Genomic DNA, 26474 nt, shown 5'->3' on the forward strand with positions numbered 1-26474 from the left:
AATAGCATATTTCCCCCTGGAAACTGTTTTATGCTTTATTTTATACAATATGAACTATAATATCATGCATTTAATGCAAGTATTCCAGGCCTATTCTAAAGCAAGAACAGCTGCCTACATTTGGTAAGCACGAACTGTCACTTGGCACGTCTAAAAATAGTACTGCTAGCATCCGTGCCTTACATGCAGAACTCATCCAATTACATTTTGCTTTTAAAGCAAGTGCCGTGATAGGTTTATTACTAGTTTGGGGTTTGTTTTTTTTTTTTGAAGCCTTTTCTTTCTTTCACGCACATTTAACTTAAAATTGAACAATTCATATTGTTTTTTGATGGCAAAAACAAGTGGTTCAATATATTTAACCTGATAATCCTCTTTTAAAAAAAAAAAAAAACTAACCAAGTAACCCTCCCTTCTGTCGTTTGTTGCCTTTTTTTTAAAGCCTCAAGAGCTACAAGCAAGTTTAATTCACATCTAGCAAAGAAAACCAAGAAAAAGGGACTAACCCATTTTGGCATCCATCTTGAGTGTGCCTGCATGCACCCAGATCTTGCACAGCTGACTACCCAGAGCCTTTTCACTTCCTGCTAGGGCATTCAGAGGTCGGCAGATCTACGCAACCGCCTGCCGCCTCGCCTCGCCGCCCGCCAGCGCGGAATCTCGCCGGCCCCCGCCAATGGCTGCCCCCGCGCTAAGTCCTTGGAATGCAGCTGCCGAGCGAGCGAGCGAGTCGCCTCCACAATGGACAACTACTCTCTATCCAGCGTTTAGAAACAAAACAAAAAATGGGTTTCAGTGCCAAAGAAAGGCTGCTTGTGTAAAAGGAGAAGGAAGTGGGGGGGGGGGGGACGACGGACCCAACGCAAACAGTGTGCGATTTACAAACATTGTATCAACAACGGCCGTTACACTAGAACCTTTCTGTAATCTGAAGGGTAAGCAGTAAGTTCTTTATATTCTTCAAATAATAGTAAAAATAGCATAGAAGCACAAGTAAAAGCCTCTTCTGGATCAATTTAAGAACAGCCAGCATGGTACTAATACAGAAATGTAACAGAAACACTGAGAATGGGCAGCTTTCAAATGCTTCTGAAGTGCACAGTGACAACTGTCACCATAGCACCATGCAGGCTGCTGTGCAGAAAATTAACTCTAGACCAGGAAAAACCAGGGCACGACCACAGACAGACAAACTGCCGCATTTCTGTTTAAAGAGGCATTTTCCAGTTACACTAAATAAACTTCCTATTGACACATGACAGGGTTTCCACTAGTCTTTTATGCAGAGTATCGAGCAGGCAGGATCTGACCCTGCAATTTTGCTTCCAAAGCCTGGTCAAGCCTGGTGTGGGGCTGCCCCAGCTGGAGATAGACCAACCCATCAAGCGGTCAGTCAAAGCCTGCCAAGCACAAACACCACTAGCAGACCGGGGTTTAATGTTTTCAAGGTTTCCTACATAGAACCACCACTTAAAATAAATGGCTGACATCTGAAGCAGAAGCAGTTACAGAACGGGCCACAGAATTCAAGCCTCATATTACCCTGATCAAATGCGCTGGAGGACAGTTTGGTCCTCGACTGCCTTGTGGCAAGCCAGTAACAACAAAACAATCCTAGGCTGGTAAAACTGGGTGGTTATTCCACAATTGCACATGGTGCCAAACACGTGGAGCTGACTTCAACCAACAGAGCTTTCCTTGTCCTAGGAACAGACATGCCAAAGGAGTGGCACGTCCAGTGGGACTGACAGGCTTGTCTAACTGGATCCCAACGGTCAGAAAACAAGCCTGCATCGCACGCATTTCAGACTTGGCACATCTGCCCCCCCATCCCTAGCAAGAAAAAGTGATACAGATGTCACACAGTACATGCTAGAACAAAAATGAAGACCGGCACTGACAGATTGTCCCCCAAAATGCAAATACTATCCACCAATTATTCATGAGCCAAAGCAGTAATTGTCTTTCATTTCTGTTTCATCATATACCCGTGCACGTGTGTACAATGTACAAACTGGGGAAACCATCCCAAAGCCCTGATTACTCACAATAAAAGTTTAAAAAGCTCAGGGGATGCATAAGCCTATGCAACCTTTTCCACCATTTAACTCATCTGAGCCAGAATTCAGATAGATTCTCAGAACGTTAATAAAAAGAAAAAATAATCCTGGGATAGCCTGGAGTACGGCTGCGGTGTTCATCCTACAATGACATTATTCAGCCATCAAAACCTGACAATTCACTGAAATAATTAAAAATTAAATAAATGAATGTTAGACATTTTAGTACCAATTACTCCATGGGGGCCTGGCTTTAAAAGTGCTAAAAATAGAAGTCATGCCATCCCCAGGGTAAACTTATTTCATCCTGCCTATGTAGATGATCAATACCACTTGTACTAATCAATACCACAGGTTATACCACTTTCACTCTGCTGGTTCCTCAACTACTGTGGCTGCAGCACAAGAAACATGCAGACCAAAACTAAGTTTAGGATTATATTAATTAGAAAGTAGTGCTCTAGTTGGAAAGTCTAACTATGAACCACACTTCTGGCTCTTCTCTGTTTTTTAGATTTGATCGTTATATTTTTTGTCTTTAAGGCTATTTTTTAGCACAGAAAGAAGCATGGTGCAATATTTGCTTCTATATTTATTTTGGGGCAAGATGAATAGTGTAATCCACCCCTGAACTTTACCCATCATTTTCCATGCCACTGGAGCCTGACTTAATGAAGAACACACGAAACAAGGCGTCTTCATCTTGCTTTAAACAAATGCCATCAGAAACCACACTAAACCAGGCTTCAAGAGCAGTTGCAAAAGGAATCAGACTCTTCTGCTTCCCCAGAAAACCTTCTTCTTGCCCTGCTTCCATTTTCTTTCAGACTCTATCTCTACAAGTTAAATTGTAATTAAACCTCAAGGCAGTAGGGACTTCCTTGGGGGAGAAACAGGCCCTAAACCAGCTTCCTCCACCTAAGGGGATGCCACTATGTAAGAACTAAGAGGGGAGGAAGAGGAATTTAAAACCCTGCTTGAAACAGTTATACCAGCACAAAATATGCACGTAGGACAGGTTCAGGTTTGCTTTGCTCATTTGAGGCCAGCTCCATGACATGCTAGCCAGGTCTACATTCTGCAAAGAAGCTGAGTGCACAGACCCCATGTTACCGGCCTCCATGCAGCTGCAATGGCATGGCTTGCACCGGCCAGCGTATTCCCCCTGTGTGTGCCATATAGGCATGCTCATGATTGGCAATGTATTAATTTTAAACTAAGAAAGACTCCGTTATCCTCAAGGCCTCAAATTCTAGACTCTGAAATGTCTGCTTTCGGTTGCAGTGAGGGACAGACAGACCACCACCAACCCTGCTCATCCGGTTGTAAAAGAAAACCTGAAAGTTGGGCCTGAATACCCAAAGGTAACTTGCCTTTCCATTTTTAGAAAAACCTCCTCACCTCAACCCCACCCCTTTTTTTTCCCAACCCGAAGAATATCAGGCCTGACATATGGAGTGCTGGACATTTAAACTAGTTACACATTAAGAACAGAATATTTTTCCTCATGTTTTACAGCCCTTTAATGAAAGATTAGAACTTTCAGAAACTTGTTTTGCAGGGGCAAAGTTTCTTCCCCTGCAGGGCTTTTTTGCTACATATTTAGGTTCTGATATAGCATTCTGTGGATTCTAGACAGCTGGCAATTTTGTCCAAGTGGAAAAAAACCCATAGATTTTGAACAATAGTTATTACAAAAACAGGAAAACTTCACAAGTACAAGTACCAAGCATGATGGGGCCCTTTAAGAAGATATTTAAGTACCCAGAGATGATTAAAATTTTTTAGAGCATATCTTGTTGATAAAGTTCGAAGATTACATATTGAAATAAGGCTTAAACTCTTACACACTGAGCACTAATATAATGATCCACAGGGATTTACAGTGGTGATCTCCCTTTAGTGGTTTCAGGAACAAAGGTCAGAACCACACTCATTTGAGGTTAGCTACTTATTTACCTAAAACAATTTGATATTATGGCTGTAAATTCTGAGAAATCAGACAGTTTTACCTAGGATCCAACAGAATTATGAAAAATCCAAAGCAAACATGATTAAGGGTAAACTCCAAACACGCCATGCTGAACAGAACCCCACCACCACCACCCTACTGTAGTCTGCATGCGATTTCTCCTCATAAAATTATTAAACTACATGAACAGCAGACACTACATTCTCTCAAGTTAATGGTTAGTATTGTTAAATTATTAATAATCTAGGAATTTCAAAGGAACATTCACTAAATTCTGACTGTGCTGGTATTTGTGCAGTGCATACCAAAATAAGCTGTTCTTCAATATGCTCTATAGGACTGAAAAAGATCTGCAGTGTCACACAAGCTATTTCACCTACATAAATAATTTATTCTTCTGCATTGCTCACATTTACCCATTTTATCCTACAGCTTTTACAATTTTGCATACAGTACAAATAGATCTTACATCTTCAGATACATTTCACAAGCAAATACATGCTACAAACACCATTTGCTAAAAACAACCAGCAGCATCTTTAGCTTTAAAAAATATATATAGGAAAAAAAGGTGAAAGAACAAATACCCTTATCCTTCCAACTGCTCGGCTGACTGTCCATCTCTCCACAAACGATCTACCCTCCAGCTGTGATTATCAATTATGCATACCAAGAGGACAGCTGCAAAAGAAGAAATCTACAGCCCAGGACGGGAAACATGGGCTTCCCCAGCAGCGTCTGCAGTCTGCTGCTGCACTGGTGCTGCAGGAGGCCAGTCAGCTGACGGCGCGGGGTGTGGAGCACGACTGACGCAGTGCGAGCTGTAACCAGGCTGCTAATGCTCCGGCGCTAAGACTAAAATGCAATCCCCAACTGGTGCAGCCATTTGCTTCCTACTGGTTTTACCAATAGAACCGAAAAGATGCAAGGTGGAGAAAGAAATCACCGGCACAAAGGGAGACGGCTTCTCCCTGCAGAGCAGCACCAGTGCATTGCGAACGCCAGCGCAGCAAGGCTCAGCGCAGGCTAGCAAAAGCTGAACCGCCCTAAGAGGCTTTTCACAAGGGAGTGGAGCTAAAAGGAGTCACCAGACAAGCTTTACACAGATTGCCTTTCAAACAATGGTTAAAACATGTTTATAAACCTCCTAGATATCTGCCTTCTCCTCATTTTTTTAAACAAATGTCTGACTGTCTGGAAGACTAACAGAGACATCTTTGTAACACACCTCTCCCTTCAAAAAAAAAAAACAAGCTTGAAGGAAAACAGAATAGGACCCTTTCTGTGCCTGTAACAAAAGCAAGAGGCCCCCAAAGAACACAAGAATCCTTTTTGCTACTATCTTTACTCCTTATGAACTGCTCAGCCACATGTATTCATCTTAACAGAGGTTTGAGAAGAAGAGTTCTCTCGCCCTCTACCTAATTCCTACAAGCAAACATCTTCCCTTTCTTATATCAGCATTCTATGTTGTCAGCTGCAGACCTGATGGTTAAATGCTCCCTTCATTTAAATAAAAACAAGAACCTGGAAGTTTACACCAGTAAGGTATAGAAAGCAACATACAGGAAGTATTGTACAGACATGAGATGAGCATAAACCAGAAACTCAAAAATCTGAAAGACCTGAGCTGTGAGAATGATGCTGTCATTCTGTGTTCCATCCCTGCTGAAAAAAATATGACTGCTCTTCTAGTTTGGAGTCTTTTAATATCTGGGGCTGACAATAAAATGCTGAAAACTCCCCTGCCTTGCTCTAAAACCTTGTAAAAAATTCGATACGCCATTTTCTAAAGAACCAGAGCAGGGCATTTGCACATTTCCACAAAAATACTGTAGAGCAGCTGGGGTGGAGATTCTGGTTCGATCCTTAGACAGTTTTACTTTTCATTAAAACAGACAATCTTACCATGGACAAAGATTACCACAAAGTTATCTGAAAGCCCCATTAATTGCTTCAATTGCTACAAAAATTTAAGGCATCCTTTCACAGCAAGACCAGTTATGTATATTTTTAACTTATACAAAGATGTGAATTTCAGTCACAATTTCAACAGTTAAGTCAAAACACATGCTAGAAGAGGGATGTATTCAAACATCATAGTGCAAGAAAACTGGAAAAGTTGCATTATACAAAAAAAGTGCAAAACGTGTCTGAAAATCTGCGTCTGTCTTTCAGCTGAAATTCTTAAGATCAACTGGAAACCACCAAAATCTGTGATTCTCCCCCCATGTTTGTTTGGATAACTGCATTGTCATTAAATTAGTCAAAAACTTGATGCTTTCAGGAAGTTTTTCCCACTAATTATCAAATTTCTAACGATATGCACTTAAAGCCTCTTCACTACTTCTTCATGTTCTTTATATTACATACTTGAAATAGTACATTTATGCAACACATTCCTAAAAAGACATTTTGTTGCAACCACACATGCAGCCACAGCTACTCGGAGGCAGCCTGAACATGGACAAGCAAGCAGCCCAGCCATGGGAGCGGCTGTCTGACCAGTCCCTATCCTCCCATCTTGAATGAGCCACTAACTCCCCCCACAGCAGTTTCTCCCTGCCCTCAAGATCTTCCTCTAGGCACACTCCATGTTCACTCTTACCACTCTGATACCTAAAATGAAGTCTGTACCCCTCTGTACTCATATCTCTATTTCAGGCAAGATACACACATGTAACTGTATTCTGCATATAAACCGAGTACCAGTACTGTCAACAAACTGCTGCATAAGCTTTATTGTTTCATTAGGGAAATTGCACACTTGTTTCTACACCAACATTTAAACAAAAACTATCTGACAGGCTACTCTACAAGATAGCACTATCAAGTCACCCAGACGACAACAGACACAATCAATTCTAAACATGCTCTGCTACTGAACACACTTATGTTCAGAGGGGCTGCATGCTTGCAGGGTGAGCACTTTACTTACTATACAGTCATTAAATCAGCAGATGGACTGACAACAGCACTGAAGACCATTCCCTGACTTCCCACAGGAGAGCATTTTGGATGACTACCTAATTCTGCTCTCGCCAGAAGCCTCATTCAATGCCGGCCACCTATCAGTGCTTCTGGGGAAGGCAATAACTTACCACAAACACTCCATTTTTCTCCATCATTCTGCAAGTAACTTCCCAAAGGCCTTGCTCGCTTACCGGCCTTAGGTATACAAGCCTTTGCCTCTCACCAGAGGCTACATGAGAGCTCTAATGAAACACAGTGGGTCTAGGTCTTTCCTCCAGAAAAATTTCACTCAAGGTTGTTTGGCGTTTTTTCCCCTCATTCCTCCTACTCTTCTGCAAATTATTCAGCCTGGAACGGAAGACTCCATTTATTATTATTTACCTAGTAGAGTAAAAGAAGACCTGAACAATCAAAGAATCTAAGAATACATGATTACATTAAATCAAGTTTATATGTTGAATTAAATTATATTTTACAAATAATCTGCTCCTGAAACTCCAGAGGCATTCCAAGTTATTTTTCCCACAGTGAAAAACAACCAAAACCAAACCGAACACTTCCCATCTGCTGAATGGCTCTATTTAACTACAAATACAGAAACTATCAGAAATGAACCAAATGGGTACACTGCTGGTGTAAGGCAGTATTTCTACCTTCTCTCAAGCTTTGGATTACAACATTGGATTTCAAGAGGGCCAACTTTGGCCTCTTCAAATGCCTGCTGGGAGGAATCCCACGGTCTAGGGCTCTGGAAGGCAGGGGGGTCCAAGAGAGCTGGACAGTATTCAAGGACCACTTCTTCTGAGCTCAAGACCAGTGCATCCCCAAGAGGAAGAAGTCAGGCAGAGGAGCCAGGAGACCCACATGGATGAGCAAAGAGCTTCTAGAGAAACTCAAATGGAAGAGGGAGGTTCACAGTATGTGAAAAAAGGACTGGCCACTTGGGAGGAATATAGGAATGTTGTCAGGGTATGCAGAGATGCAATGAGGAAGGCCAAGGCCCACTTGGAATTAGATCTGGCAAGGCCTGTCAAAGATAACAAGAAGGGCTTCTTTAAATACACCAGCAGTAAAAGGAGGACTGGGGACACAGCGGGCCCACTGCTGAACAAGGAAGGTGCCCTGGTGGCGCAGGATGCAGACAAGGCGGAGTTACTGGATGCCTTCTTTGCCTCGGTCTTTACTGCTAAGGCTCACCATCAGGCATCTCAGCCCCCCAGAGAGAGAGGAAAAATCTGGAGAAAGGAAGACTTACCATCAGTTGAGAAGGGTTGGGTCAGAGATCACCTGTGTAAACTGGATCCTCACAAATCCATGGGCCCTGGTGGGATGCACCTGTGAGTGCTGAGGGAGCTGGTGGATGTTCTTGCTGAGCCACTCTCCATCATCTCTGAAAGGTCGTGGAGGACAGGAGAGGTGCCCGAGGACTGGGGGAAAGCAAATGTCACTCCAGTCTTCAAAAAGGGCAAGAAGGAGGACCTGGGAAACTATAGGCCAGTCAGCCTCCCCTCTGTCCCTGGAAAGGTGATGGAGCAGTTCATCCTGGAGGTCATCTCCAGGTATGCAGAGGACAAGAAGGTTATCAGAAATAGTCAACATGGATTCACCAAGGGAAGATCATGCTTGACCAACCTGACAGCCTTCTATGATGGCATGACTGACTGGGTCCACAAAGGGAGAGCAGTGGATGTTAACTTCAGTAAGCATTCGACACTGTCTCCCATAGCATCCTCATAGGCAAGCTAAAATAGTGTGGGTTGGATGAGTGGACAGTGAGGTGGACAGAGAACTGGCTCAACAGCAGAACTCAGAGGGTCATGATCAACAGGGCAGAGTCTGGATGGAGGCCTGTCACCAGTGGTGTTCCCCAGGAGTCTGTGCTGGGTCCAGTCCTGTTTAATATATTCATCACTGACCTGGATGATGGGATAGAGTGTAACCTCAGCAAGTTCGCTGATGATACCAAGCTGGGAGGAGTGGCTGATACACCAGAAGGCTGTACTGCCATCCAACGAGTCCTGGACAGGCTGGAGAGCTGGGCTGAGGGGAACCTCAAAGAAATTCAACAAAAGCAAGTGCAAGGTCCTGCACCTGGGGAGGAACAACCCCGTGCACCAGTACAGGCTGGGGACTGAACTACTGGAAAGCAGCTCTGTTGAGAAGGACCTGAGAGTGCTGATGGACAACAAGCTGACCATGAGCCAGCAATGTGCCCTTGTGGCCAAGACAGCCAACAGTATCCTGGGCTGCATTAAAAGGAGTGTGGCCAGTGGGTTGAGAGAGGTTATCCTCCCCCTCTACTCTGCCCTACTGAGACCACATTTGGAGTACTGTGTCCAGTTTTAGGCCCCCCAGTTTAAGAAGGACGCAGAACTGCTTGAGCAAGTCCAGCAGAGAGCTACCAAGATGATCAGGGGGCTGGAGCATCTCCCTCATGAGGAAAGACTGAGAGACTTGGGTTGCTTCAGCCTGGAGAAGACTGAGGGGGGATTTCATCAATACCTATAAATACCTAAAGGGTGGGTGTCAGGACGATGGGACCAGGCTCTTTTCAATAGTGCCCAATGACAGGACAAGGGGCAGTGGGCACAAATTGAAACACAGGAAGTTCCAGCTAAACATGAGAAAAAAAACTTTCCTGTGAGGGTGCCAGCGCAGTGGAACAGGCTGCCCAGGGAGGGTGTGGAGTCTCCTTCCCTGGAGACATTGAAAACCCACCTGGACACATTCCCGTGCCCCCTGCTGTAGGTGTCCCTGCTCATGCAGGGGGGTTGGACAAGATGATTTCCAGAGGTCCCGTCCAACCCCTACCATTCTGTGATTCACAATTGTAATGGCCTGGTTCGCTGTCACAAAAAAATGGTAAGTATTTTATTTCTGCCCCCATGATTCAGGAGTTAAAAAAAAGCTTCATCATTGCTACCCCTCAGCCCTCCCACTGTGCACATTTCCCACTTGCACATCTGCTTTGAATTTGCCCCCTCAAGAAAATGCGGGAAATCTAAGATATTAGATTTCTGCATTTCTGTAATTCAGTTAGAGTGCCCTTGGAGCATATATGAAAACAAGATACCTGTAAACCCGTAAGATTTAATCTGAAATGAGTGTCTACAGAGCCTCATGTTCAAAAACACCATTAAACAAGGCTGTCCTGTGAAAGTACTGACTGCCTCTTTAGTGAAGATCTCAACACCATTTTCAAATATTATTGTAATGCTCAGCATGAATATACTGAGAGATTTAAACTACCAATGTGGTTACATTTTGGAATGCAACTTCCTCTCACAGTCAGAGGTTTAGATTTGGGGGTGGGGGGTGGGGGGGTGGGGGTGTATGTCAAAAATCTACTTTCATATTTTGTAAATCTGTAATATAAAAACCTTCACATCCCACCAATCAAAAAATGGGTTATGGCAAGCATGTTTTTCATGCCTGTTTGGGAGAACAAATGATCTCTATCCAAAAGTAAATAGGAGGTTAATTGGAGAAAGTCTGTACAACAGAAGGGCTAAGATAAATAATATATGTATTTAGTTTTTAACTTTATAGAACAGAAACTAATTTCAGCAGTTCAGAGTTCTCAAAACCTGGGATGCAGTCCTCTGCAAGGCATTGTGTGCTGGCGTTACAGTTCATTTACAAACACTAGAGGGCATCAAAGCCCTCTTTTATTAGCACGCCTTAGAACATGACTTCCCACACTCCCTGCTGTGTGCACACACAGGCGGCCCCAGGCCCGGCTATGGCACAGGTCTGCAGCATCAGAACAAATCAGGAGCCATCCACTCTGAAGTCACATCTTAATATGCTGTATTTTTATGGAGATCAGAAACATCTATTCTGAAATCTGGTGAGGGTGAGAGTAAAGCAGCAGGATTATCTGCTGTATACAGCATGTACTGAGACATGGAAGGAAAAAAAAAGTATCACTATTTAAGACAGTTGGAATTCCTGGTGTTGCAGGGGGTATTTGCTGTTTAAATTGTTATAAATAGGTGCTTCTTACCAGGAGAGAGGGTTTCTTCATAGTTAACTACAGTTCTGAATCTGTTTTGGTTAGAGGGTTTGTTTTTTTTTTGTTCATTTGTGGTATTTTTAACCATGTGGCTGTAAAGTACCATGTCCCTGTGGTCCAATACCATTACAAAATATAACAGGTTACACAGGGGTCTAAGGGGCAGCATTAAACAAACGCTGTTCTACACACAATGTTGTTCAAAGCTCTAGATTCGCTTTACTGGAGGGGTAGTTTTTAAATAAAATCTGCAACCCTTTTAGGGTTTGTTAGCTCCCTGTAGTCCACTGGGGCTGGTGGAAGTTTCACTTTCAGTTAGACAGAGATATAACAACATTTAGGTTTGCTTTCAAAAAAATAATGCTGTTAAGCAAGTGTTAGAGAACCTTAATTTAAGTGCACCAGTAAGGCAGTTCAGATTAATGTTTTAACAAGCATCAGTCATACAATCATGCCAACTGATTTCCAGAAGCCTTGATGCACAGTAAAACCTATTTGAGTTGCACTGATGGGAAGACAGAAAAAAAACCCAGAATAAAGGTAGAGTTAAAAGGCCAAACACACACAGATCCACTACTTGGCCTTGAGATGAATTATCCCTCCTTCCTGATGCTACTCTGAAATTGTGTTTAAATAGTGTGGTATTAAGAGCAGACAACTGATTTTTTGATCATGGCTTGTCTTTACTCTTTGGGCAGGTCTCAGAAATCCAGTTCTGTATCCTATAATACAGCAGAAGTGAGAAAAAAGTAAAGAGCACAGACTGGGGGGGGGGGGAACCCTAGAAAAAAATCAACCAAGTTTTTGAGTTAAGATTCTTATCTATTCAGCTTTAAGAAAGTGTTCCTCCAGAGTAAAGCAAAAAAGAAAAGTTTTCCTTCCCAAACAACACAGCATGTCAAAAAGTAAAATTGCTACTGTTTTACAGAGCGAGCACAACACTGACAAAGACGATACGTAGTTCCCCATGCACACAGCCCAGCCCACCTCCTACCCCTCAACTAACACCAATGCTGGACTGATGCACGCCCTGTCCCAGCACTGTACAACTAGATGGAAGAAAGAAGGCACCGTTCAACTCTCTCCTCTCTTGCTATGGCAAATGGTTTTATATGCAGCTTCTCCAGCAGGTTCCCATAGACAGAAGAGCAGCAGCTGTGTTCTCATCAGACCTAAAGTAAGAGTCTTTCTTCTCAAGGCAATGATTTGCCATGCCCAGTCTGCTACATCCATGCAGTGATTAAAGGCTGCTCTGCAAAAGCTTCCTGTGAAAAAAGCTAACAAAAAGGCTAGTATACTAAGTGTAATGCGTATGGTTTTTTAACACAGTCTGACCTCTAAACAATTAACTCTTTGACCGGAAGTGTATGATACACAGCAGCTGTTCTCTAGACAGTCCTACATGCTGGACTCCTGAGCACAAGAAGCAAAGTCTTCGCACATCAGTGTTTTATCTGTGCAGGCATCACTGAAATTTCACCACAAGGGAAATGGGAAACTCTCTCCTTTCTGCCTACCTATACATACAGAAGAGGTGGGACAGGAGGAAAGGCAACTATCATGCAAAGTTAAACAAAAACTACACCTTCTACCTTGTTTTCCAAACCCTATTTTAACTGCACTAATACCCTGACATTTCCCTCAACATACATCTGTTATTCCCTTCCAAAATACATCTGATGCAGAAGACACACATTAGTACGTAGTATTTTATGAACTGTAGACTGCAGCTACTGCACAAATATACTACTGCCCAGTCTAACATTTGGTTTTCTATTTATAACAGTCATTGTGCTTTCTGCAGTAGCTGTTTTTAGGAGGAATGCTTCTCGTGCAAGACTTAAATAGCAGTGGAGTGCTGTGATATCAAAAAGCAAAGTACTCCTCTAGTCTAAGAGAGCTGGAACTCTACAGGACATTCAGTTTAGAGAACTGAATGCAACACAACAATGGTCATAGCTTTCTTTCAACTTTCTACCACTTTAACTACACATTACCAGAAGGAAAACTACACTCAAGTGCAAGCCTCATCTGAAAAGAAAAATGGAAATTAATATCTGTGCTCTGTATAAGCCATTTCAGTGTTTGCAGGATGGCCATTAACTTCTTAATGGCCACTTTCCTAGTAACCTGAATACTAAGCTTCCTCATATGCACTATTTATTTTAAACCACTGGCCTTGATCTAATGCAAACTGCAAGTCACATGAGTGGAGATGCAAAGGTTCTTTTCTAGACTACAGACACATACAGTAGCAGCAAGGGTATTTTCCCAAGTTTCAATGCCTGAACTGTGTATGAGAAGAAAGAAATGCCTCTTCAAATCACATACACACAGCAGGCTGAAACACCATCCTTGGCTTACTGTCACACATTAAGAGCAAGTTTGGAAGGCCACCTAATGCCCAGCCTGTAGACAACCACAGAAGATCTTGCAGTGAGTAGTGACTTATTTCTGTATCAACAGATCACCAGCAGAACTGAAGGAGAAAACTGGAGACAGTGAGTCCATCCCTGATAAACAGAAGAAAAAAAAAGGTACTAAAGCAATCAGAACATGAGAAAGGTAAAAGTGCAGGCACCTACGTTTTCTGTTACCCTCAGCCTACACAGAGAGTTTACAGAAAGTGACTTACAAAGATTAAGTCATGACATGCTTAAGTTTAGCTAAAGAATTATGCAGATTAGTGAACTGCAAGATGGCATACACAGATTACCTGAAGATTTATTCAGCTTTGCTGAAAATACAGCAGTAGGTTTTTCCTTTTCTTTAACAGAAGCAGCTTCTCGCTCAGCTTCCTTCTCAAAAGCTTCTGGTTTTACTACACTGACTACCTCTTTTTCAGCAGATAAAGGTGAGGTATTTGTGGCCGGTAAGGACATCACGGATACTTCAGGCACTTCTCTGTCCACAGCCTCCAAGCACTTTTTCAAGGCATTAGTATCTTCCCCAGCTTTTACTTCTACATTCTTTATAGACAGATCGCAGGGTAGCTCTGGGCAAGGCACCTGCTTCTGCTCACCTTGGCTCGCCTTACTGATCTCTTCACTTTCATCTTTCTGCATTACTTCTGCCACAAACTCAGGAGCAGCGTTAGGATGAGCTAACATCACAAAGTCTTCTTCCACTGGGACTGGGGAAGACTCCATGGGTGAGAGCGCTTTGCTGTCTACTGTTTTTGGTTCCGTAGCAACAGGTACATCAGCTGAATAAGCTATAGCATTCAGGTCTTCCATTTGAAGAGGAATCTTCTCTGCCTTGGCTATTTTTGTAGGCATTGGCTCAGGCGGCAGAACAGCAACAATTGTGGAAGAGTTGAGTTCTGGTTGAAAAGACTCCAGATAAGGCTTGCCTGTGGCAGCTACTGAACCCACCAGTCGTTCCTCATGTTCATCAGTTACAATATTCTCAGTTGATTTACTTTTTAAGATGAGAGATGGATCTTCGCTCTCTTTCTCAGTGAAGCCAGGTATCACCTGGCTATTAAACAAGTCAGATTTTCCAAACTGCGGAGACAGTTTTTCAACAAGTTCCTTGTGTTCAGGCACATCCTGAGAAATCTGTTCTGTTATTGGTGTCTTTGAATAATCTGTAAAGGATGGAGGAGCAGATTCACCAGACACCTTTGTCTCCTTAATTAGGTCACATGCAATAGATATATATGGAGTCTCTATATCTTCAGGACTGGCACTACTCTCATGATCAGGTTTTTTAAATGCTAACACCTCTTTTGCTTCTTGGGCCAGGGTCAGTGGTACATTCACTGCCTCTTGGTATAAGGGAGGTTTTTCAGTCTCTTCTTTTACATTCTCATAATTAGCAGTAGGAATAAATGTTTCTAATGGGGAAGCTTCAAGCTGCACAGCAGATGCTTCTGCACCAGCAGTCCCAGTGCTCAATGGGGCTTCCATAACAATATCCGGCAATATTGGTGATGGAGCAGCTTCCGATCCTTCAAATGAGGGACAGAGTTGTGTCACAGGTTTCAGAGCCTCTTGTACCGACTCAGAGGTTTGAACTAAATCAATCTTTGTTTCATAAGCAAGTTTTGTACATGCCACGTCATGCATTTCACTTTCATATGCTTCTTGTACTAGATCAGGAGTAAGACCTTCAGGCATATTTGCTGCAGTGTCAGATGGCACTGTTGATACACTCTCTGTTTTAGCATAGTCAGCTTCCTGGCCTTCCAGCTTGCCAACTGCTTGAGTGCTAAAATCACCTTGTTCTGTGCTCGTCTGAGCTTTCATTTCTGCAATTTTTTTCTCATCATCAGTTCTATTTTCTGAAGTGCCTTCCTCCAGTGGAGAAAGAGATTTGACTTTGTTACCATCAGGACTTACAGGGGATTCAAATTTAGTACAAGTGATGTAAGCCTGCGAAGGTTCTTTTTCAGCTTCTGGGGTACTTGGAAAAGAGCGATCTTCAGTGCTGCCTTCACTCTCTCTTTCATAATCCTTCTGCACATTCAGCTTATCTACGCCATATTTGTCATCTAAACTGCTTTCTAGTTTGGCATCTATCTTGCTTCCAACATCCTCTGTCATGCTGCTCAGTCTGTGACTAGCACCTTTTACTTCCCATATTGGCTCAAATGGTTTGAAGTCTGCATATTCTTCCCTCCTAAGAGGGTCTTCTTTCAATGCCCCTTTTTCACCACGATCACCACCTCTGTATTTGTCTTTCTTATAAAAGAGATCTTCCTCAGTTTTCTCGAACAAATCTTGAGGAGTTTCTGGAGACATCTGCAGCTGCTGTGCAGGCATTTTCTCCAGATTAGGTAATTCTTTAGGGCCCTCTAGCTGTGTTTCTTCTTTAGCTTGAGATAAAATGGCTGCTTCTGCTTTAGCAAATGGGGGTTCTGAGTATTTAATCTCTGAAATGTCTTTTTCATTTCCCTCTGCAAGAAATGGATTTCTTGCATTTTCCATAGTTTGTTTAAAAACCTCACTTGCATGTTCTTTGTAAATGCCTCTTGCAGGTAATCCATCTGAGAGCGTACCAAAGGCTGCGTGCTCTTTAAAGGGATCAGCTGAGATAGGAGAGAAGGAAGGAAGGGAAGGAGCAGTATCAAGCGGGACTGCAGTAAAATCCTCTTGACCAAGCGACTTAGTGCTACCTGGCTGCTCCTGCAAGTCCATAACTTTTTCTGTGACCGTGGACAGAAAGGAAAGTTAGAGAATGCAAGTGCTCTTAAAGTCAATGCAAACTTTCATGACAGGTTCACATGATGTTAGTTATTAAAAGGTTCTTCCAAGTTCTATCATAAATACTATTAGCCATTAAACAACATATCAGTTAAAGTATGCTATTCTATTTCACCTCTTCTAGCAGGGAAGTATGCAAGAGGCTAGAGAAGCAGCAACTTTATGCAGCGCAAAGATCACAGTGAAGCTGGAGATGCCAGACAAGTACAGAGCATCCAAGTACAGCAGGCAATACTAACAAAGTGAGAGAGGGAGGGTGGGGTGGCAAGGCGAGACAGAGAGGGTATGTGTGCTTATGCTCGTGTATAAACATATGCACAAACATGCGTGCCAGTAAGAAGTCTTTTTCTGACGCCGTTTTTAAATGGGAATCTGGTGGACAGTATAGCTAACAAAACCCACTAAAATACTAAAGGTACAAACTTCTATAAAATACTGCAGAAAGTGACTATGGATTAAATCTTTCTGCTAAATCAGTACAGCAACTATGCTTTGATGTGTTAACCTGTTAATAGTATCAACTTGTCTCCTGCATCAAGGGTCCAAGAATCCACAGATGGCTGTAGCTTGTTTATAAAACAGTTTCCCATGTAAAGAAATTAATGCATATTAAAATCTTGAACAGATCAACTGAAAAGTCAAAACTGAAAAATGTGATAAAAGCTATTCTTGGACCCATGCTGACTTTTAGTAAAGGCAGACTAATTGGAAAGAGTTAATGAGTTCAGATCAGAAATGCAGGATGTATTCAGACAAAGGTGAGCAGAAAGAACTTGCCTGCAGAGGAGTGCATCAGAGGCGCAGATGTAGCAGGAAGAGCAAAAAGGGTCTCATCTGAAAAACAAACAAATAACCTCAGCAAAAATAAAGGCTAGGTTGAAGAGGGGAGAAAGAACGCAAGTAGTCAGTTCCCAGTAAATCAAACAGATCCATAGCCAGCACCTACACCCACAAAGAACTAGATACAAGCCAGGTAATTTGGGAGAGACCATGCTCACAATTCTCCAGTTATAATGGGATCTTGACTGAGGCAACCGAGGGATCTCCACCCTCCAAGCCAGGGACCAATCTTAGGATAAGACACACCACAGTAGCTACTCTCTACTTTCATTCTCCAAATTTCCACATTAAAGAGCAGCTACAGCATTCCTAGCACCAGGAAATATACCTGCCATCAACACCAACACACTGTCTTTCATCAGCTTGCTTTGCCAGAGGGTCTCCTAACACCGACTAACTTGCGTGAGAACAGCAGCGATAAGGAGTCTCAACCAAAAATTGTGAAAAGTTCAAATGACTAAGCTTTGAAACTCCCCACAAACAGAGCACTGAGCAGGCACACTGATACTGATCAAAGTGATAGCTGTACTACTTCCTTTATGTTTATGTCTTCACTATTTTTTTTTGTGTTACAATGTAGACAAGCTTCCAAATGAAGGCATTATTTTTTAAAGCTTTCTTTGGTGTGATCCAAGGAGCATGTTCTGCTTTGCTGAATTTGTTTTAACCCTAATATTTCGCAAGATAATCCCAGCTCTCCAATTTCCATTCAAAGAACTAAGTAAATATGAGGAAGGTGTTGGTCTCTTCTCACAAGTTACTAGCAATAGAACAAGAGGAAACAGCTTCAAGCTGCGTCAGGGGAGGTTTAGATGGGATAGTAGGAAAAATTTCTTCACTGAAAGAGTCGTCAGGCATTGGAACAGGCTGCTCAGAGAGGTGGTAGAGTCGCTGTCCCTGGAGGTATTCAAAAGATGTGTAGACATGGCACTTCAGGGCATGGCTGACGGTTGGATTTGATTATCCTAGAGGCCTTTTCCAACCTTAATGGCTCTATGATTCTCCTAAACTAAGGAAGTCACCCTCCTTCACCAATGCACAATGGTGAGAAGCCAGACAATCCAGAGCTTCATACTGCACGTTATCCAAAGTAAAAGTATACAACTATGACATTTTACTAAGCTGCATGAGGCATTTAATGAAAATGATTCTAGAAGCAGCAATAACAGCCATTATTAGGAACCAGGCAAAACAAAACCAGTCCTGCTCTGGGTTTCTGTGTCAGCAGCATTATTTTTCCCAGGTCCATTATGGCCTGTTGGCATTACATTAGTGTAAAAATAGTAACATTTAGATAAATATATTTCATTCTGAATAGTGCATAAAGTTTTCAAATTAAGGCTGTTAAAGAATATTTGCAGTTTACATCAATTGTATTAGAGTGCAAAATTTTATTAAAGCATTTCAATTAGATTTTGAATTTCCAGTACAGACATCAATAATCTTTAGTTTTGCTATATGCCTGGACAAAAATCAAGTACTGAAAAAAACTATTTTTTTAATTAAAAGCAAATAGAAGCAATTGATTTTAAAAGATGAAAGGCAAAAAGCAAGAAATACAGTAGACCCAGCAGCCCATACATATAATTCAGTAAAGCAAGGCATTGAACTAATTTTTGTTTTGGCATCAGACAATGACAAAAGTAATGCCACTTCAAGCTACTCATGACCTGTCTGGCACACTCAATCCCAGCAGTAGATTTCCAAAAATCAAGCCTGCTCACAACCTACATTCCTGTCACAATATACAGTCAGTTTTGTTTCACAGAACATTGTTACCTTCAAGTGATGTTTATAATCCACAAAATACAGCAAGAACACAGAGTAATAAAGTTGGAGTGCAGTACTTGGTATTTAGAAGCTACCTCAACTCCTGCTGGGCCAAAGGGATGTCTGCTTAGTTTTCTAGAAATTACATTTTCCTTTTGAGGACCACACAGAGAGAAGCCTCAATTCCAAATTTAGAACACATTATAGCAGTGTTACAATTCAGTGGTGGCAAAAGCTTTTAAGGACAAAAACCGCACTGGAGGACAACCAATCAATATGTGACACTAAGTCACAACTGCAGCACTCATCCATACACTGCCAAGTATCATTGTATGCCCTTTATTTCAAGGGGATGCCTATGTCTGCGTGGCCAGGCTCACTGGGATCTCTTCTGCAAGCAGACTGCTCACAAGGGGCCCACCGCCCCATGGGACAAGTTAGCAAGTCACCTCATCTGCAGAACAAAACAGGGGGCTTCAGCAAGACCGCAGCTTGGGACTAATCAGTCAGAGAGCTGCTCTGCCTTCCTCAGAATGAGATTTTTAGCAGTAACATCAAAGGTTTTTCTTCAGTTTCTATGTGCCTCATGCATCAAGGGTTACTGCTCAGCTTTAGGTTTTAGGTTAACAAGCCTTAGGGTTTGCACCAATCATCAGCACACTCTTTTTCTCTCAACATTATGCCTGGTTGGACCAAGCAAGCAACATCTTCTGACCACAAATATAGAACTGTGTCCCTCCGTGTGCATACCAGATGCTGATCCTGCTGAAATACCTAATCACTGGTTGGGTAAATGGAGTAGTAGTGTCCACATACTCCATGTTTGGGCCAGTGTCAACCTGTCACTGCCCCACTTACATGACTGTGGCATGCTCCCCTTGGAGCACTGCACACATACACCAGGCCAAAGCCTCAAGGGACCTATGATTCGGCAGTCCACCAGGAAGCTGGTGACAGAGACTGCTCCTCAGCCTGCACCTTCCCTGAAACCACATGTTCTCACCCCCTCCCAGCTGTGCCAGAGCAGCATAACCTTCATTTCCTGGAAGGGGTCTCTGCTTTGGAGTGGAGGAGAGGGGAGAGAAAGCAGGATGGACCTGATGAGACCAGACTGCAGCATAAAGGCAAGAGACCCCTGACAACCCAACAGAGAACTATCTCACAGGGAAAAATCAAGAACAAGTCAATGAAGTGGAGGTCCTGAAAACACAGAAATAAAAGCAAAGAAAGAAAAGAGTCCACTGGAGTAAAGAGGTGAAGAGGAAAACGCACACAAGTCGCTGAAGGTGCAATACACTCGGTGTCCGAAGACCAACTGCAATCTCTACCAAAATTCGAGACTTAAAGCCTTTTGAATACTTTCCAGCTCCAGAGAGAGGTTTCAGTTTCTAGTGAGGAACACTGGCACTGATTTTTCAGTGCTCCATTAAGACAGCACAATGCAGAAACTCCTTCTCAGGTTTAGCTTCCATTTACTCAACACAGAAACATACAATAGCTATGCCAGCCACTGAATTCCCAGGTTCTCTTAATGGAAGGATATTATGCCCCCACTCAAACTTTATTTTCCACACATAGCTGGAGTGTGAAAAGTGATTATATAAAAGCAGTATTTCCTAACCAGCCAAGGAGAACCACCCACTTTCCCTCCACCCACATCAGAATGGCATTTTTTCCTGCTGAAAGGAAGAAGATACAAGGACTTTTTCCTGCTGTGGGCCCCGTAAAGCACCTCCAGGCAAGTACAGAGAACAGTGCAGGTCCCTCTACAACTCCCACATAAGCATGGCAGTTAACTGAACCAACCATTCTCTTCAGATTTCAATTCAAGTGACATGGTGAAAGGAAAGGTGATTGTTTTCCAGCAATGACATTTGCACTGAAGAATCCTCACCTCCAACATTGGAGGTAGAAACCTTTCAGAAACAGAACTCTGTGGGTGCTTTCTTAGAGCAGAGGGGGAAAAAAAAAAAAAAAAAAAACACGCAGCCTCTGTCAGAGTGTATCCTGGCATACAGCAAGACTGTCCAGGCTAAAAGGCATAGCACAAGGAGTGTGCAAGCTACTTCAGCCAACACCTTCAGAGCACTCTAGAGAACTGGCCGCGTCTTCCCACCAGCTGCTCAAGTGGTAGTGCTGGTACCAGCTGACAACAAGTGCAGTAAGTTTTGTAATAAAGTGGAATAACTTCATTTGTAAAAGTGCAAGAATAATAGATCACCAAGGATGGCTTTTCCTATTTGTGTATAAATGGCATAAATTAGGTGACTGAAACAAACAAGTGGTACACTACTGCTAGAATCAAGTAAAAAAATTTCAGAATATATCAAGCAAGATTATTTAAGAGAAGGTGCATATTCAAAACTCCTTTCTTGACCTACAAAGTGGGCCTTCGCTACAGCAAAGCTTCACCCAAAGGCATAAAGAAAATCTAAGTGGTTTTCAGTTTTTACAAATCATAATAAAAAATTCAGTAAGATGAACTCCGACTACTGTTTCCATCAGAAGCCAGATTTTGTTTTACGAAATACAGAAGAACAAGACCTCGAAATGAACACTAAGTCTCCAGAAAACAGTCTCTCTCCAAATTTTATCTGCCAAAACCCATAATGGTGCAGGTTAGTAACCTACCTTCAGCATTACAGTTAAGAGAAAGACAGACCTCCCTATTTGTGAATATTACTTTATATTAGTTACTGAAGTAGTCCAATCGAGGGTTTCTAAACAGAACTTTAGACAGATTCAACCTTACCAATTCAAAAGACTATTCAAAAATATACACCCGTTATCACCAACCAGTGACTGCACGACTGCTGTTTGCCTAACAAGAGAGAAAGTTCAGTTTTGCTTACTAGCACACACTCCTCTGGCCTGTTTTTTTATTAAATATCCACATATATGAGCATATCCCCCTAATGTGAAAGGAAAAGCATTTAAGGAACAACAAAACAAAGTGATGCACAAAGTGATTCATTCTGATTTAATTCCTATTTTTAACAAAAAACATTCTTCAAATTTTAACTTGGCTTTTTGCAAATTAAATATTCCCTAAAAAAACCAAACCACCCACAAACAACCCTGTAGTTTCTCCTTTCATTAGCATGAACTCTCATACTTTAAAACTTTAATATTAAAGTTTTGGATAAAAAGCAGAGAAATATAGAGAGAGATTTCCAGACAACTAAGAAAGAGAAAGTAAGCTGCAGAGATTTCCAGAGAAAAAAAAAGAATGTTTAAAATGACAAAGTAATAAACTGACAATTCCAAGAAAAGCAGTTTTTGAAAAAAGTGCCTTCCCCCCCACCAAACACACTTGCCAACAGAAAGCAGAGGACTTGCGTCTAGTCACAGAAAATAAGAACCAAGAATATGTTCCATCCCTTATCACTGGGTTTTTGGTAACTGACATACCCTTCTATATACTCTTACGTGCGATTCCTTCCAAGCATCAGCAGCAGGTCTGTAGTAAGACAGGTTTTTTGTTCTGATACTCCCCTTATTCTTATACATGAGCTCAGCATTGGAAAAAAACCTAAATATTTTATTTGCTACATATAAACACTGAGTAAACTTCATCCTGATGCAGAGTTTAGTATGTGGGAGACTATTAGGCTGCTAGATGACAGTTTCAGGCTTCAGAAAATAAAAAACGTTTCCTGCATTAGTTTCCTGCAGAATGTACACTATTCTTAAAACAAAAAAACCCAAACAGTTGGCAGGAATAAAGTTTAAGGATCTACTTCACCTTTACATGTTTAGAAAATGAGCAAAATGCCTAACTAATACGACAGGGACTGCTTTTATCTTGCAGACCTACTACAAAGGGGCACTGATTTTGAAGGGCCTCTCTTGTTAATACAGATATTTAACAACAAAAGAAAACAGGGCAAAATTAATACTCAAAGGAATGGCATCTGTGACATGACTCATATGTAGTATGAAAGTTATATTTGCAGCAATCTCTCTGGGGCCGATATGAAAGAGAAATTGTCTGCTTCATCAACGCACAGAGTTGTTAATTTGGAAGACTGCCCCAAGCAGCATTTCTGAACTCAAACCATTAACTAAGCAAAACACATGTATGTGGTACTACCATGAAGTTTTACTCTTTTACAGATTCAAGAACTCAAAACCTCAAGGCTTTTGCAGAGCAATGTAGTACACTCACGCTTCATAAACACTGGGAGAAACTGTCATGGCTTTTTCTCCTGCATGCACTGACATCAAATTAGTATGAGTGAATTGTTACTTCTTGCCATAAAGTGTCAAAGACAACACACCTGGCCATTTAAAAGTCAAATCATTTCAAGGAGAGTTGAGTTCTTGAGTGCCTAATTACCTACTGCACAGTAAACAAGGGCACACAACTTCACAAGAATTCCCTGAGCAGCTGCCCACACAAACTCCATTTAAATCATCTCCTGTTATGATGCAATTCTTCTAAACATGGCATTGCACCAAATATTTAAGCCATTCAAGATAAAGAACATTAACTATTAATAGTACCTTTTCACATGATTAAATCAGGCTGCAGAGCCACAGCAAGTAAATAGGTTTTCTCCTTTGGCTCTTCAGTTATACATGTAACTTTACAAAGAGAAGCTTCCAGTTTAGGAAACTCAGATTGAAAATTACTTGAAAATCTTTGAGGAAAGTATATGAGCTGCTATAGAAAATGGAGACTGCTGAAGATTTAAGTGAAAACAGGAGTTACCCTCAAGATGTTAAAAGTGGATCAGAGCCAGGATCACAAAAGGATCCAAAAGTTTTGATTATTAGCAAGGGCAGCTGTAGGTCGGTCTCAGGTCTTTATGGAAATTACCACAAAGTGCTATCATGCGTCCCCTTGCAGCGCAAGCTGCACTATACTGCGCAGCAGAGTTCCCATTTCATATTGTTTGAAATAGGTAAAGAAAACAAGTTCAAAACAAGCATTTTGAACAATGCTTGTTGCTTTAAATATTCTGTTTATGGAAACACAAGTCTCCAGCAAGAAGTAAGTGTTTTCTTATTGTCTAAACAGAAATCTATAACCAAACCAGTTTAAGCAAGTTTGGGTTTTGGTTCCCCTCCCCCCATGTCATATTTACACAGTCCAACTTTAGCAACTTTTCTTCTTTTGGAAAAATTACATTTGAGGCGAGTTTCTCAGCAATGCAGATCCTCTTCTGTAAAGAATATAATGACAGAGGTAAGGTATATGTCATTTCTTCTTTCGATCGGCTATAGAGTGAAAAGCAAGAGAGACAGTACTGCTCCCCTGCAATACCCAACTGCCCACCAACACAAGAACAGATAGACAAGGAAGATATATTAATTCTGGCTCTATTACAATTTTTTCCATTACAATTCCCAGATTGCCAAAGTAACTACCCGCTACAGGGGTGTTTTTAAAAGGCCATTAAATACTTCAGACACCTGTCAGTCTCACCTCACTCTTGCAACCAAACATTTTGATCAATAACACTATGGACAAGATCCAAGCACCATTTCAGAGGATCGTTCTATAATGCCACTTCCTATTAAAAGTCCCTCAGCAATATGAGTGCCACCATGGCTCTTCAGAGCAGGGGCAGAATTCTGTCTGGCATGTTTTGTTATTAAAAGTAAACAAGTAAACAAAAAAAAAAGTCACATAGGTCAGCTCCAAAGAAACTCTTCATTATTCTTATACCAAGCATAAGAGAACACGGAATTCTCAGAAACAGGACACACATACTTATCACAGACCAGCAAACCACAGTGGCTCACCAGAGGAAAGTTAAGTCCTCTGAAGAATGAAGATCGACTATTTAGCTTCTGAGCATAAACTAAGCTCTCGGACAAGTGATCCACAATGAAGTGCCAAGTAGATTACTTGTGTCCTGAAGGCCTGTGCCTTCTCCCCAAGTGTTATCAACTGACCTAATCACCTAAATCCTGCCTTCTTACAGAGTTAGCATCAGGTGGTGGGTAAATACCTCTCTTTGAAGTTAGGTGACCACAATCATCAACTTCAACTGTTCACAGCCCATCTCTGGTGGCTTGAAATACCCACTTCACAATCACAACTATAATATATAAATCACAAATACAATTAATAGCAAAGCTTAGAATGAATCTAGAATGATTTCAGATATGAACATTCACGGATCCAGTATTTATAGTAATCAATTTAAAATTTAATGTATTTAATTAAAAAAAGAAAGAAGCAGAAAGAAACAATCTAGCCAATTGCAAACACATGTGTCCAGCTACACATGGCTTTAAAGAGACGTATTCAGTCTTTGGCAATATTTATAACTGAAAAAATACTAGATAATTCCACTAAAATCTAAGTAAATCTTCCTTAAGACCCATACTTTTTAACCATACATTGAAGTAACAAACAAATTTGGGTTCTGGCAGTGCCACAAAGCAGAAAAATATAATAATTGCACCAGAACTTATTCAAAGGCATGAGGTCTAAAGAGCCATGCAAATCCTATCATTATGCAGGCATTATCCAATTTAACTTTGGAGATTATACCAATCATAAGATCCCCCTTCGCTGATTTGTACAGATGGAATTTTTCCCTGCTTTCCCCACAATTAAACAGATTAAGCAGTATTTAGATTAGCAACTTTATCATTGCAGAATAATATATTTATTAGCTAAATTAATCTTTAAAGAATGGAGAAGAGATGCTACCGATTTCTTTTAGCATCTGTTCCCAACACATTACCTTCTGTGACAAGCCTCTGACATATGAGCTTATAGTCTGTAAAATAAAAACAAATTGATGCATAAGATATCTTCATCTTAAAAGAGGGAAAAAGAATGTGGACATTCGTTAGAGGATTCATTACAGCCATCAGCATTTGTACAAGAATATCTTTCAATAAAATGGATAAAGCAGTGTAAGATTGCACTGTCCTGATGTCCTCCTCTTCAACAAAGATGATCAGATACCAAGCAGCACTGCACTTCCTGGGTTGCAACAGATTTTTGTCAATACAGGTTTTAGATGCCCAGATTTTTGTCACTTAGACAAAACTCACATGGGAAAACCAATTTTCTTATCTAATAGTGTGATCTTTTAAAGAAAACTTGGGCTTAAAACACTGGAAATTCATCCCTTTGCTCTTTGAACAGCATTTCTCAAGCTGAAGGCATGAATACTTGAGGACCTGGCTGAAGACCAAGAAAAAATACTGATCTTACATACATCTTTCTACTCCCTCCAGGTCTTCCTCCTTCTTTTTCTGTTCAGTTCTGCAGTTACAGCCTGCTCCTGGAAGGCCTCACACACACTCTTTCACCTGTTTTACTTGCCATTTATTTCCATATCACACACAAAGGACAGAGATGGACAGGCATCAAGGAATTTTATCTTCTGACAGAAAAGAGAATGGCAGTGTTCAAGAAAAACTGTCACAAAGCGGTGACCAGTGACTGGATAAGCAGTAGGTTTTTGACATTAGACCAAGAGTATCTAATAGGCCGAGAGCATTTTTAATTGGCAACAGAAGAGTTTATCTCAGCCTTGTGTCTTAAAGACATCTTAATTAACATATTCTTCCTAGCCCATGATGACATGATTGCCCCATTCATTAAAAAGCTGCAAATAAAAGTTCACAATGCATTCCTGAGGCACAAAGCAAGCCTTCCAGCGAAA

General features: G+C 41.5%; 1 protein-coding gene across 7 annotated transcripts in view; it reads right to left on the bottom strand.

The window, feature by feature from the left end:
- The window catches only part of RTN4 (reticulon 4), a 49279-nt gene that overhangs the window by 15765 nt on the left and 7040 nt on the right, over positions 1–26474 (bottom strand). The window contains exons 2-3 of one of the 7 annotated variants that reach the window (XM_075088108.1): positions 25542–25577; positions 17005–17061 (exon numbers count right to left, since the gene is read on the bottom strand). The exons of 1 other annotated variant lie outside the window; for it this stretch is intronic. In XM_075088108.1, the coding sequence (XP_074944209.1) occupies positions 17005–17061; positions 25542–25577 (93 nt within the window). Of the gene's footprint in view, positions 1–506; positions 752–4619; positions 5076–13736; positions 16170–17004; positions 17062–25541; positions 25578–26474 lie in introns of those variants that run through there. 5 more of the 7 variants (XM_075088107.1, XM_075088109.1, XM_075088111.1 and 2 more) reach the window with 5 other exon arrangements.

Source organism: Phalacrocorax aristotelis, chromosome 3 (assembly GCF_949628215.1).
Source record: "Phalacrocorax aristotelis chromosome 3, bGulAri2.1, whole genome shotgun sequence".
In the NCBI taxonomy this organism is placed as follows: Eukaryota; Metazoa; Chordata; class Aves; order Suliformes; family Phalacrocoracidae; genus Phalacrocorax; species Phalacrocorax aristotelis.